Source organism: Mirounga leonina, unplaced genomic scaffold (genome assembly GCF_011800145.1).
Source record: "Mirounga leonina isolate KUSES-001 unplaced genomic scaffold, KU_Mleo_1.0 Mir_173, whole genome shotgun sequence".
NCBI lineage: Eukaryota > Metazoa > Chordata > Mammalia > Carnivora > Phocidae > Mirounga > Mirounga leonina.
Genome location: NW_023270447.1, coordinates 60,353,566 through 60,367,892, shown reverse-complemented (window position 1 = coordinate 60,367,892; position 14,327 = coordinate 60,353,566). Strand labels below are relative to the sequence as shown.

The 14,327-nt window shown below is 49.8% G+C and overlaps 1 protein-coding gene across 4 annotated transcripts in view; it reads left to right on the top strand.

Moving 5' to 3' along the window:
- Window positions 1-14,003, top strand: part of KDM4A (lysine demethylase 4A) — a 44,348-nt gene extending 30,345 nt beyond the window's left edge. For 3 of the 4 annotated variants that reach the window (XM_035018789.1, XM_035018787.1, XM_035018788.1), the window contains exons 13-22: window positions 286-467; window positions 1,966-2,170; window positions 2,629-2,705; window positions 3,399-3,454; window positions 5,080-5,188; window positions 5,523-5,708; window positions 8,537-8,707; window positions 12,066-12,185; window positions 12,464-12,556; window positions 12,688-14,003. In XM_035018789.1, coding sequence (XP_034874680.1) covers window positions 286-467; window positions 1,966-2,170; window positions 2,629-2,705; window positions 3,399-3,454; window positions 5,080-5,188; window positions 5,523-5,708; window positions 8,537-8,707; window positions 12,066-12,185; window positions 12,464-12,556; window positions 12,688-12,828 — 1,340 coding nt within the window. In that variant the 3' untranslated portion in view covers window positions 12,829-14,003. Of the gene's footprint in view, window positions 1-285; window positions 468-1,965; window positions 2,171-2,628; window positions 2,706-3,398; window positions 3,455-5,079; window positions 5,189-5,522; window positions 5,709-8,536; window positions 8,708-12,065; window positions 12,186-12,463; window positions 12,557-12,687 lie in introns of those variants that run through there. The other variant, XR_004681686.1, reaches the window with a different exon arrangement.
- The last annotated feature ends 324 nt before the right edge of the window (window positions 14,004-14,327 follow it).

Below are 14,327 nucleotides of genomic sequence, written 5' to 3'. Positions count from 1 at the left end.
ATAGGATTTGTACGCTGGCAGCTGTTAGGGGAGAGGAGAGTGGGTTGAATTCGGGAAAGAAGTCTAACCGGAGAAGGTGCTACAGGCAGGACTGTCTGCATGGTCATCCAAGTATTGAAGGAGTCTTTTGAAAATCACTTCTGCCCTTTGCCTTTATCATACCTGTAGGGTCTTAGGTTTAGGCCAAACCTGGAACCAAGGATCCAGGCTGAGCTCATTCTCTCTCTAGGCAGAGCTACAGATGTGCGGGACTGGTGCTGACTCACGCTCTGCTTCCTGCTCTAGAGTCATCTGAACAGCTGACCCCTGAGGAGGAGGCTGAGGAGACAGAGGCCTGGGCCAAGCCCCTGAGCCAACTATGGCAGAACCGACCCCCGAACTTTGAGGCCGAAAAGGAATTCAATGAGACCATGGCCCAGCAGGCCCCTCACTGCGCTGTCTGTATGATCTTTCAGACTTACCATCAGGTAAGCCCACTTTATTTTCTCTCTTTAGCCAGGACCAGCAGTCCAGAGGGGAGTGAGGTTTAATTGTGGGTATATATAGCTTGTCCCTGGTTGTCTTGGGAAAGGCTGTTCTTCTCGTGTTCTCTGCCCCGTCTGTGTACTGGTCAGGCTTCTCCGGCAGATAGTCCAGCAGTGTGGGTTTTCACTTGAGAATGGTTTGCAGAAGAGCTGGGGTGTGGCTTAGTCTTGGAGGGATTCCCTGTGGGCATCCTGGGGCACTCACACTGTTTGCAGAGGAACCTGTTTTTCTGTTACCATTCTAGTCAGTGATTGTTCCTTCTGGGTGGTTTTTCGTCCTGGCCAGTCTGGAGCACTGTACATTTCGTTACTGTGGTCTGCTGGGTCCTCCAGTGTTCTTTCTTTTCCCATTGCCACAGTAGATACGGGCAATAGTCAGAAGAAATTGGGTGCCGGGCGGGTGGGGAGGTAGGAGCAGAGGGTTTGCAGGAGGGAGAGGAGTAGGGAAGCTCTGGGGCTGAGTTGGGCTGTGCCCCCTGGGCTCCTGAGGCATTTGATGGCCATCCTTGGGCTCAGCTCTAGGAGGTCAGGAATGCGTCCACGCCAGCACGTGTCAGGTGAGCAGTTCAGTCTCCACTGGGACCTGCACCATGGGGGAGGGGGGCATGTGGAGAAGCAGTCCTCTGAGCACTGAGCCTGGCGTGGCCCCAGATTGACGCTTGCCGAAGAATGGAACGTCAGACTGACATATTTTGGATTAGTGACTCACTGCTCCTTTCCATTGACAAAAGAGCAGATGTGAAAAACTGTACGTGCCCCTGCCTCTGAGACAAATGAATGGCCTGGTTGTCGGTCAGCAGACCTACTGTGTGGGTCTCAGAGTTTCATGAGGGGCCTGTGCCTAGGGTTGACATATTTCGGGCCCTGTCCTTGAAATGGTGGTAGAGCCAGCAGGTATCTGCGGTCAGGGTGTTTGCCAAGGGAAGTACGCAGACATAGCATTCTTTCTGAAGGGACCCCGAGCTGGCAACCACAGGTGAGGCCACAGCCGTGTGGCAGTGTTGCAGCTCAGGTGACTCGCTGCCATGGGCCCCAGGGGGACATCTGTGCTAGTCCACGAGGAGCGTCTGCTCTGGGTCCTGTCCCTGGGTGGGGGCCACCACGCAGTGCCACATGTCGGGGAGCCCGCAAGAGCAACCTTGCTAACAACTCAGCGCATTTTATTACCACTTGATTTGGGAAGATTGAAATCCCAGTTGCCTCTTACCTCGCTCCCTTTTCTCAGTTGTCCCCAGGGGCCTTTGTTTGATGCCGCTGTGAGAAATTGAATTTGAGTCATTAGAGGTAACTTCAATTAGCAGCTCTGGGATAATGGCTATGCACCCGGGAGCCGTAGCCAGAGTCCTACCAGTAAGAGAGGCAGCTTTCTGCTGACAGAGCAGGTAGAAAGCTGGGAATACAGGCGCATGTTCACTGAGGGATGCACCTGCTCTCCCCATAGGTTGAGTTTGGAGGCCTTAGTCAGAGCTGTGGAAACACCTCAGCTCTAGCCCCCCAGAAGCAGAGGACCAAGCCATTGATTCCAGAAATGTGTTTCACCTCCACTGGCTGCAGCACGGACATCAACCTTTCTACCCCTTACCTTGAGGAGGACGGCACCAGCCTTCTCGTTTCCTGCAAGAAGTGCAGTGTCCGCGTCCATGCCAGTGAGTGCCTCTCTTGTCGCCTGCGGCCTGACCCAGGTGCCTGGGCCTACTCGCCCCATGTTGGCCTCCCCCCAATCTGCCAGGGGCCTCCCCAGGCTCTCAAGTACAAAGATTGCTCTTGTGTTGTTGGGGGAGTTGGCTGTTGATGGAGTTGGAGTCGCACTGACTTTGGGGTCAACCTTGTGCTGTTCTCTGGGCCACAGATACCAGGAGGCGATTTGTCTGTGCTGCTCCCTGTGTGTTCAAAGCAGGCAACCTACAGTCTCTGACTTTTCGAGACATTGGGCCATACTGTATGGGTGAACCCTGGGGCTCCTGACTCTAGAATTCGGGGGTTTTTCTGTAAGATTTGGTTGCGGCTTTCACTTTGATGGTATATGGAAAAGAGTTGCAAGTGTACATTCTCGTGAATGTACTGGCCTCTGGATTTAATTTGCTCATCTTGGTATCCTTGTTAGGTTGTTATGGGGTTCCCCCGGCAAAGGCTTCTGAAGACTGGATGTGTTCTCGGTGTTCAGCCAATGCCCTGGAGGAGGTGAGTGCGTCCACAGTGTTGCTGTCTTCCCCATGAGACTTGGGGTTTGCTCAGGTCCAGGTTTTTTCTTGTGGACTTTCTATATCCAGCAGTGTGCACCAGGCCTGGTACATGGTGATGTCAGAGAGCGCGGATTGTCGGAATAAGTCCCCATGACAGCGTGGTTGCTGCCCAGCTGTGGCAGGGCATGAATGGAGTCTGGAAGCTGTGTTTGCTGTTTGCTACATTGTGTCTGGACCACATAGAGGTCCTCCTGTGGACCAGCAATAACCCCCTTTACAGAACTTAGCTATTGGGTTGGACCATCAGAATGTGGTTCATTTGGTAGCTTTCTCTTCATCACCCCCTGCCCCGGAACCTGGCAGTACCCCACATAGGAGGCAGGCAGAGCCCTATAATGCTTTCAGTTTGAGCAGAGTGTTCTTGGTGACTGCTTACAGTTGTTATTATTAAGAGTAACAGTGGAGACGATTATGTTGAGTCAAGCAAATACTTCCTGTACTTTAGCCCTGGGTGGTCTCCCTGTCTTCCTGTAGGGGAGTCCTGCTTCCATGGACTGTGTAGGTGAGGCCCCATGTGCCATTAAGCCGCTTTCTTATGTGGAGGCTGCAGTTACCCAAAGGAGGCTGAGGAGGGAGCAGAGTGGATGTTAATGACTTGGTGGTAACCACCCTTCCCCCTCTCCCTTGGCAGGATTGCTGTTTGTGCTCATTACGAGGAGGAGCCCTACAGAGAGCCAATGATGACAGGTGAGTTTCCGAGCAGAGGCTGCGGGGCTTGTTCTGGAGCAGCGTGCAGAGAGACACTGCGGGCGGTGGCTGTTCATCAGAATGACTGATGGAGGGTTTGGGAAGCGCGTCGCTGGAGCTGGAATAGCATCTCCAAGACGAATTTTAAAAATGGGATGCCAAGGGGAGCCAAGCAGTCCTAGACCTTTCCGATCTAGCTTCTCCTCCGAAGCAGAGAGATAAGTGATGTCTTCCTTTCTGTGGAGCTAAGACAGACTCATGAGGTTTGGAGATCCTGCACCGATGACGCAGAGGCTCCAGGGGCTGGAAGTGAGAACAGTTTCCTTATCGTAGCTGGGGCCGGTGCAGAGGTGGCTGTGGCCATGGGCTTGTGAGCACGTGTCCACAGGCACACTCTCCCTGGCTCAGACCTGCTGTTGGAAGGAGGGTGAGTGTCCTTGGGGAGCAGAATGGGACATCGAGGAGAGCGCAGGCTCACTCGCCTCCTGTGGAGTCAGATCTGCAGAAGTCTGGGCATCATAGCTGGCGGGCAGCTTTTTGTCCACCGAGCTGACCCTTTGTGCCTGGTCTTCGCTTACTTGTTCTGAGGTAGGAACGTGAGGGGGTGAAGTGTTTGCTCTGGAAAAGCAGGCTGTTGGGATAGTTCACACAGATCGGTGGGCAGCCGGTGGTGAATATCCTGCTTCTGGCTCTTGTCCTGTGGGAATTGGAGCCTTCTGCAGCACAAGAACCTCCCCCACCCTTCATGCTGTTCCAGGTAGACGGCTCTTCTGCTTGCTGCTTCCACGCCTTTAAAGGCACTTGCTGCCATTACTCAAGGTCATCGTGTTCCTCATAGTTGTGAGTGAGCACTGTTAAAAGTTCTTCCTTACTTGGAGTGGAAATGGCTCTGCTTTAGCCCCGCACCTTTACCTTATATTCCTAGTTCTGCCCTTGTGGGGCCACGCCAAACCAATCTGTTCCCTCTCTTGTAGAGAAGCCCCACATTGTGTGGTAGGTTTCCACCTGGCCTGATTATAAGAGCTCTCATCATGGTGCATATCAGTTTCTCAAAATGCCCTGATGTCCATTGAACAAACCCGTGAGAGTAGGTGGGGCCTGGGCCAGACCTTAACGAGTGAGTGTGCTGTGGGGGAAGGGAGCAGAGGGAGAGGTCATTTCAGCCCAGTGGAAGAGTTTGGGTGAAGGCCTGGAGGGGAGACCTGTGGCTGCTGGCAGAAAGGGTGCACACGGAGACATTTTGAGACATTAGTACCCAGCTCCTGTGGTAAAAGAGGTCTGTATAGAGCTCTCGGATTTATTCTCACTCCCTGAAACCTGCCTCACTCAATTAGCTATGGTTCTGCTCATTTTGTAACAGATTGTGAATGAATTTGTGGTGTAAGAAGTGCAACCCTATGCTAACCCAGAGTGGTGTGCTGGGGACCCATTTACATACTCAGTGTGGAGACACTCCTGGTTCTTACCTTGCTGGGTCCTGGGACCTTGCAGGTGGAAGTAAGAGGCCACGTTGGGTTGGGGAGGGAGCACTATGGGAAGGCCCCCCCACTCTTGAATCCATAGATTGGATGAGGCCACAGGACCTTGGAGCCAGAGGTGACTGAGGTAGCCTTTGCTTTTGGCAGGTGGGTCCACGTCTCGTGTGCTGTGGCAATTTTGGAAGCAAGGTTTGTCAACATTGCCGAAAGAAGTCCAGTGGATGTGAGCAAAATTCCACTGCCCCGCTTCAAACTGGTAAGGAAGAGGAGATGGGCTTGGGGACTCTCTACATCATTGCCCCATTTACATGTCTCTGGGTGGAGAACATAATGTTTCTGAGGGCATCCTCCGCGTGGCCCAGTGGTCCACTTTTACCCTTGGTTTTGGTCAGGGTTTGTGAGTCACCGTATGGTTAAAACTACTTAGTGAGGACACACGTATTCAGAGATGAGGTTGAAAGAGGTGTGTGCGCCCTCTTATCTTGGGAGGAAGGTTGCTCGTTGGGCTGTGTGCATTTGGGCAGGGGAACGGTGGAGGAGATGGCGCTGGTAGCTCCTGGAGTCCCTGGCTTGCTTCCCTCGTGTTGTAGAAATGCGTCTTCTGCAAGAAGCGGAGGAAAAGAGCCGCCGGCTGCTGTGTGCAGTGCTCTCACGGCCGCTGCCCGACCGCCTTCCACGTGAGCTGCGCCCAGGCTGCGGGGGTGATGATGCAGCCCGACGACTGGCCTTTTGTCGTCTTCATTACCTGCTTCCGGCACAAGATCCCCAATCTGGAGGTGAGGGAGGATGCCGGTCTGGAATCCTCTTGACAGTTTCTAGGATCATTTTCTCTGCAGGCTATCCATTTATTGTTTCAGCAAGTATTCTCTCTGGCGTTCTGCTTTATGGAGCGTGCCAGTGAGGAAGGGACGAAGAGGCGGCCCCCGTCCATCTCTGCTCCCTGCCTGGCACCTCCTAATCCATTGGCACCAAATGGCTTGTGGTTGATCCCTTGTGATTCTCTGTGTAATTGTTTGCCACTCCTTCTCGGGGGGCCCTAGCTTATTAACACGAGCTTTCCTATTCCCTAACACTATGTCCGGGACAGAGCAGGGGCTCTGCAGATAGGGTGAGCTGGTAGAGAGAGCTCGGAAGAGTTAACCGTTAACCACCATACAGTAGAGATTTTTGTGCTTTTCTAAATAGTGAAGCTTGGAGAAAATTACATGTCATCTTAGCTAGACAGGTTATGAAAGGGTTTGGGTAGAAGGTGGCAGTTGAAGTGGGACTTCAAAAGTAAGTAGGAATTGTGAGAGGGAGGGCATTCGGGGCTTCAGAAGCAGAGCGAACACGTCTCAGGAGAACAACATATAAGACTGGTTCTGGGAATATGGTTGGGCTGATATTGAAAGACAAGCAGCACCAGATGGACAGGTAAGCCCCTGGACTGCCCTTCTTAGGAGTTTGAGCTCTCTGAGGGGAACTTTGCAGAAATTATGATTTTGAGCCATATTTCTTAACAATTACTCTGGTGGTGTATTCAGAGGCTCAAAGAATAAGAATTTGAGACAGGGAGACTGGTTAGCCTGGGAGCAAAGTGAGGTCTGCAGTGGGAACACATAGCTCTACATAGGTAGAGCTTTGGGGTCACATCTAACCGTGGGGTCCTACGATGGGTGGGATTGAGAGGGTTTGTTGAACACCCTGGAGAGATTAGCCTGGGGAAGGGGTGAAGGAGTGTGAGTTTAAGATGGCTCAGGTTACTCCCCTCAAAGATGGAGAGGATGCAAATATGATGATGCTGTTAACTGTGACTGGAACTGATTCAGAGTAGGGCTGGTTTCCGGGGGAATGGGGGAGAAGTGAAAAAGAGGGTAGGACATTTGACTTTGAGGTCATTTCTGGAGAATTCTGATGGAGCTAGCAGCAGGCGCTAAAAAGCTGCTTTAACTATGAGGATGAAATTTGGATTTTACGAGTCTTTAACAGGGTAGTTCAATCCAGTTGCCATTAGAAACCAGGCTCTGGAGATTCCTGATATAAGGAGCAGATAGCAGAGCAGAAGCCTTTGGAAGTAGCTGAGAAAGTAGAGACAAGCCAGTGGAGAGGGATCAGGAGGCCATGTGCTCTGGGGCGGGTCTGGTATAATGCTCAGTGGTGCCCCACACTGAGGAGTTGCCATAGGGTCTTCTGGTCAGAAGTCAGACTGTAGTTGGGGGAGTTAAGAGTCGAATAGAAGAGACAGCGATAAAGCCTTGTCAGCAGTACGGTGAACACGGTAGTGAAGGACACAAGAGTACCAACCTGGAGGAGCAAACCCGTCACTACTATGTGGAATCATGGCAGAGGCCTTGTTGGCTGGCTGGATTCTCCTTTTCCATAAAGATCTTTCACTGAGCACGAGAGGTGGTCAGGTGGGTTAGGAGCTCAGGAAGAGGAAAAATAGTCTTTGTGAGAAAGAGCTGGAGGGGCGGTGGGTGAGGTCGCGCTCAGCCCTGACGGCTCAGGAGCGGGGTTTGGTTATGGTGCCAGGACAGTGACTTGGGGATTGTCATCAGTACTCCATATTCTTCAGTTTGCAGCCGTAGACTGCTGATGCTATGAGAAATGGGGGGACCATTGAGTATTTCCTACACACTCTTCAAATACTGACTGAGCGCCTGTCACATGTCAGGCCCAGGTTCAGGTGCTGGGAGTATACCAGTGAACCGGGCAAAACTGAGCCTGTCCTGCTGTATACAGTTGAAAGACTTACAGAAATGTGTAAATAGTACAGTATATCTGATGGGGAGGAGTGTGTTGGATAAAAACGTAGTAGGACAAGGGGAGTGGAAGAGGGATAGTAAGGCACAGTGTCAGTAGGTTGACATTTGGATGTGAAGGGGCCAGTGTGCAGATGACTGGGGAATAGCATTTCAGGTAGAGGGAACAGCAGGGCAGAGACTCTGTGGTGGGAACCTGCTTGGCACACATGCTTGGGGATAGCAAGGCGGCCCGTGTGACAGCGCAGTGCTTGGGGAACTTGGGGAGGAGCGGTTGGATACAATGCCACGAGATGCTCTGGGATCCCATTTGCCTCAAGGGCAAGTTCAGAATGAGAGGGTGATGTGAGGGTCCCAGAGATGGCAGGGCCCTTAAAATGGCAGTCCCAGCTGAGAACATCCAGGGAACCTCAGCCTTTGTGCTATAGCCCTGAGTATAGAGCTAGTGCTGAGGTGGGCATGGAGCATTGTCTGGGGCCCTGGGCTCAGATCTGTGGAGTGTCCACCTTGATGTGTGTCTAAGCTGTGTGCAATAGTAGGTGCTATTTGGTCACTCCCTGGCAACAGTAGGGAAGTCACAAGAGTCTCTTATGGGGTAAAGGAACTAGGTGGAAGGTATAAGACAGTATGGATTGGGAGCTAAGGAGGTGCTACATTTATGGAGGAAAACAGGATGCTAGTTTCTTGCAGCATCCCTGCTGGGGTGTGGAAAGACCTGGTTCACCTCCCATCCCCTAGTCCTTTTTACTTATCCATTCCCATGCTCGTCTCTCCCTGAGAAAGAAAAACCAATTGATCCTGGTCCCCATTTTCCAGTCCTGTCAACTGCATGTGGGAGTAACCGCAGCCCCTGTTTTTTCCAGCGTGCCAAGGGGGCCTTGCAGAGCATCACAGCGGGCCAGAAGGTCATTAGCAAGCACAAGAATGGGCGCTTCTACCAGTGTGAGGTGGTCAGGCTCACCACTGAGACCTTCTATGAAGTCAACTTTGATGATGGTTCCTTCAGCGACAATCTGTATCCTGAAGACATAGTGGTAATGTCTGCAAGGAGCTGCTTGGGAAGTCTGGGATGGGGGTGTTTCTAGGTCTGGCTGGCGGACTGACTGTGGGCCTGCCTGCCATTTCTAGCCAGGCCCAAAGTCCCATCAGTCTTTCCCTCAACAGAAAGAAGCATTTGTATTGGTCTTTCCTTATGAAGAAAATTGTGTGCTGCTGATAGGCTATTCTGCTTCCTCGAGAAGCTCATAAGAATCCGTGTTTTCTGCAGTACTTGGCAACGTGCTTCTTCAGTCTAAACCACCCTTGAAAGGTGTTGTAATGCAGTGCAAGAGCCCAGGCAGTGGAATCTGACCAGTGTGCCAGTACCAGCTCCTTTGCTTATTAGTAGCTGTGTAATTTTGGAGAATTACCCAACTCTCCTATCATGCCCTCTTAGTAGACATGGAATTTGCTTTTGGTTATTTACAGGTGCAGGCTTTGGGGCGGAGTAGAAACTACTTGGAGATATCCCTGGCCTGCTTGTGTTATTGACACCAGACACACCCACTTCTAGGTTTCCTGGCTTAGTGTGCAGGACTTAGTTCAAGTTTCCCTTACCCTTACTCTGCCTTTTCATGTGTTAGACTAAGCACCAAGGTAGAGGGATGAAGCCACTTTTTTCTGCCTTTATCAAATCCAGTATTTCCCACCTTTATGCCGCATTAGCAACCTAGTTGCTAAAAGCACATTCATTAATTCTAAGGTAGACTGAAGTCATAGTAAAGATGATGTTAATAGTATTTGTGGCAACAGAATAACTATAATTTACTAAGCTTTTCTAGTATACCAGGCCCTATACAAAGTGCTTCATGTCAGGTGTCTCTCACTTCTCATACCAGTTCTGAGAAGCAGGTGATGGTATCTCTAATTTACAGATCCGTGATCTCAGGACTCTGTTTTCTAAAAGTTACTGAGGACCCCACAGAGTTTTTTTTTGTGGGTAATGTCTATCAGCGTTTACTGGAAATTAAAATGGAGATTAATTGATTTAAAATAGTCTGGGTTTTTTTATGGGGTGCCTGGGTGGCTCAGTTGGTTAAGTGTCTGCCTTCGGCTCAGGTCATGATTCCAGGGTCCTGGGATTGAGCCCTGCATCGGGGCTCCCTGCTTGGTGGGGAGCCTCCTTCTCCCTCCCCTTCTGCTTGCCGCTCCCCCTGCTGGTGCTTTCTCTTTCTCTGTCAAATAAATAAGTAAAATCTTAAAAAAAATAAAAAAATAAAAAAATAATCTGGGTTTTTTTGTTTTTGTTTTTGTTTTAAAGATTTTATTCACTTATTTGAGAGAGAATGAGAGAGAGCACATGAGAGGGGGGAGGGTCAGAGGGAGAAGCAGACTCCCTGCCGAGCAGGGAGCCCGATGCGGGACTCGATCCCGGGACTCCAGGATCATGACCTGAGCCGAAGGCAGTCGCTTAACCAACTGAGCCACCCAGGCGCCCTAATCTGGGTTTTTTAATTGAAAGATACCCATTTTAAAACAATATTAGTGGGAAGAATGCCATTTTTCTACAGTTCTGCAAATCTCTTTATTAGTTTTTAAGATTTTATTTATTTGTAAGTAATCTTTACACCCAGTATGGGGCTCAAACTCAAGACCCTGAGATCGAGTTGTGTGCTCTACCGACTGAGCCAGCCAGGCACCCCAAATTCTGCAAATCTCTTTAATGTTATATCTTCATTCAATCCATTGTGATATATTGTTTTGGTTAAAGTATTGGGAAGAAAATTCAGCCTCACACAGTTCTGTAGTAAATGGCAGGGGGAGGCGTCTTTTAATAGTCTTTCATACCATTGTGATTATTCTTTGATACTACACCAAAAGTCAATGAGTAGTGATTTCTTTAAAAGTTAGTTGCAGGGTGGTATCTGAAAGTAGGTCAGTAAACTTTGCACGCTCTGTTACATTAAAATCCACTGGCATATCTTGCACTGAGAATGAGTCTTGACCTGTGCATAATTCTGTAACACCGTACATTGGTTATTTAGAAGGTACTCATGCATTGGGCTATGCAGATCTTCCAAATGTTAAATTTTCATTATACAGTATCAAAAAACACATTTATTAGTACCACTATTCTCAGAAATATCTTTGTTTATTTATTTAAGTGATTTTTTAAAAAAGTAATCTCTACACCCAGCGTGGGGCTCGAACCCACAACCCTGAGATAAGAGTCATGCTACAGCTGCTGAGCCTGCCTGGTGCCCCTCAGAAATATCTTTAAATTTGGCAAAGCTTCAAGCTTATTGTGGTGATACAACTTTTCTGAAGTTCTGATTTTTCTGAAAGCTTAAGTTTTATTATTGGCAGCACTATCATTTATTTTCCTTGAAGTGACAGGCTTATTTCATTCCTTTCCAAGAGGATGTCTGCCAATACTAAAGTCTGAATAACCATAGTTTGTCTGTCAGCCAGTTTTTCAAATAAAGCTGGTGTCCCATGATAAGAGCAGCTCACAATTCAGTTACACAGTGCTTTTCAAGGTAACCATTGTCCTTCAGCATGCAGCCAAAGTGTCCATCTTTGAGTACTTACATGTACTCAAGGACTAAGGCTTAAAAAAATAAGTTTTTCTGCTTCGTCAAGATTTTTCTTTCTTTTTTTTTTTTCCCGCTAAATTATGAGTGCCCAGTGGTGAAGAATACAATAACAACTGGTAATGCTTGGAGCCGCTGCCTTGCGCTACGGTACAAGCAGTTTTACCTATTAGAGATTTTACACCATTGCTGCAAAGGTCAACACAGAGAAGGAGGCTAATGATGTTTTCAATAGTACTCTGAGGGCGCCTGGGTGGCTCAGTCGGTTAAGCGACTGCCTTCGGCTCAGGTCGTGATCCTGGAGTCCCTGGATCGAGTCCCGCATCGGGCTCCCTGCTCGGCGGGGAGTCTGCTTCTCCCTCTGACCCTCCCCCTTCTCATGTGCTCTCTCTCAAATAAATAAATAAAATCTTTAAAAAAAAAAAAAAATGAAGGTAACATTTTAAAAAAAAAATAGTACTCTGAAATCCTCATTCTAGTATTTCTTCAGAGCAGAGCCCTGTCCTTTGATCTTTAGTGGGACAGTTAAAGGAATTCGAGAAGGATTCTTGATCTTGGCACCATGTTTATTAAGTTTACTCTAAGTTTATTATGGCTCCTCTTTTCTGTCACCTCAGTGCATCAGGAGCAGAGATACCAGGCAGACTTTGACTCAGCAGGCAGGTCTTTAACTATTGTATCTTTTAGCCCAGAGGGGGCCTGCCTTGCTTGGATGTCTGAGCAGGAATTTGTCCTGGTTTATTCTTCCCTAAGTAGATGGTGGTAACCCCTGTGCTCAAAGGGATCTTCCTTTCACTCTTCTCCCTTTCTGTTTCCTCAGAGTCAGGACTGTCTCCAGTTGGGTCCTCCTGCTGAAGGTGAAGTGGTCCAAGTGAGATGGACAGATGGCCAAGTCTACGGAGCCAAATTTGTGGCCTCCCACCCCATCCAGATGTACCAGGTAGCCAGAGGTTTTTGTTGGGGGCTGGGGAGTACTTGATTATTCAGTGTTTCCTCTTTGGCTAGAGGCGAATCTTTGCTCTTGGGAGAGCTCACCAGTTAGTAATAACCCTTTCAGAACTTGGGGCTGCCCCGTGTCCCGTCTGCCAGAGGTGGGTTCAGATTTGGCAGTCCTTCCTTCAGTGTACTGGATCCTTCCTGTGATGGCAGGAAATTGCCACTGTGCACAGTGGACCAGGGAGTCAGGGTCTTAGCCAAAGGTCTTTGTTTACTTGGTAGGTGGAGTTTGAGGATGGCTCACAGCTTGTGGTTAAGAGAGATGACGTGTACACGCTGGATGAAGAGCTTCCCAAGAGAGTCAAGTCCAGACTGGTGAGTGTGTTTTCTGTGTGCCCTTGGTTCCCGCCTGGGAGGGAGGGAACAAGGCAAGGGTGTGTCCTTTTGTTCTTTCTTTGGGGTGGTTGGCCACAAAGTGCTCATTTGGCCTGCTTATTCTTCTATAGTCCGTAGCCTCAGACATGCGCTTCAATGAGATTTTCACAGAGAAGGAGGTTAAGCAGGAAAAGAAACGGCAACGAGTGATCAACTCAAGATACCGGGAAGATTACATCGAGCCTGCGCTATACCGAGCCATCATGGAGTAGGTGCTTCCCTGGGCCAACAGGTGCCCAGCCATCACGGCGAGAGCACTCTGGGGTTCCACAGCACAGCAGACACTTGGAACTCTGAAGTCTCTGAAAGTGAAGTTGTAAAATGAAAAGGAATGGAATAACCGACCCCATCGTCTTCTCACGCCCCCGCTCCCCGTCGCATTCCGCTGTAGTGGAAGGACAGCCTTTCTTGGACACGTGGCAGCAGCCGCCTGTCTCCCCGCTGAAGGGCTGAGCATTGCAATGCTGGGGCCGCACTGGCCCCGGTCTGCAGTGGGGTCGACTCTGCTGGCTGGGCTGGTTGCCTAGGACTTAGCTTCCTAACAATCACCTGCACCAACTAGGCAGAGGTGCTGGTGCTTACTCCCTCCCTCTTTTGTATTTATGTGTGTGCGTGCGCGTGTATGTGTGTGCGTGCGTGCGTGTGCGCGTGTGTGTATGTTTGGTCTGGACCAGCGTCTGCCAGCCCCTGGCCTTTACTTTCTTCCTTGCCTGTCCAGGGCAAACAAAATGTGAAATTCTGCCCTCAGCTGAGCTGAGTAAAGGCTCCTGGGGGTTGGCTGGAGATGGGTGTGGCATCTGTCTGTCCCTGGAATTGCCCTCAGGGGAGGCTGGCAAAGCTGCAGTACTGAGATGTGAAGGAATTAATGCACCTCCTTATCCTGTCTTGAAGGAGGAGATGGGGATAACATGGGTATGTGCCCATATCAGTCTAGGCATAGAGCCTCCATGGCACAGTATTAGAGGGTGTGGGTGGGGAATACCCTGAAGGGGGTTCTTAATGATGGAAGCAGGCAGAGCCTGGTGGGTGATTCTGTCAACAGAAAATTGCAATCATGCAGGGGCTGGGAGGGTTAAGATGAATTGGGGCCACTGGAGACCAGGGGCAGGCTTAGATATGTCCCTGGTCTGGGGGTGGGAGGGAGCTGATTTGGGGGTGGGGGTGGGACTGGAGGGCAACACTGAAGGGGTTAAACAGGTTTTTGCTCCTCATGAATTTGTTTGCCTGGGCCCAGGATTGGAGGGCTTCACACCTATACCCTGTGTATACAAGAATCAGATTTATAATACTTCCCTGTTTTTTGTTACGTATGAACGCTATAAACCAAATTATTTTGAAAACTGGTGCATCACCTTGTCCTTAGCAATAAAATGTGTTGAGCAGAGGATTGGTTGTGTCTGCCCCAAGGAGCCTGAGTGGCTCAGGGTCAGGCTGGGGGTGTATCTAGTCATAAGTTCTGGAGCAGGGCCAGGTATTTTAAGAAGACTCAGGCAGGATCCAGGAAGCTGTCCTAAAAGCAATGGGTTCCTTGTCAAGTCCTGGTCCTGTGGCTGTGTGTTAGACCAAGCAAGGTGACACATGGGAGGCAGAGGCACCTGGGGCTATGAGCACCTTGTTTTGCTTCCTTTGCCTTAGGGATGGGAAGGAGATGGAGGACCAGACCACTTTCACAGTCAAACGGGGTTTAGTCTCACTTCTGCTGCACTTGATT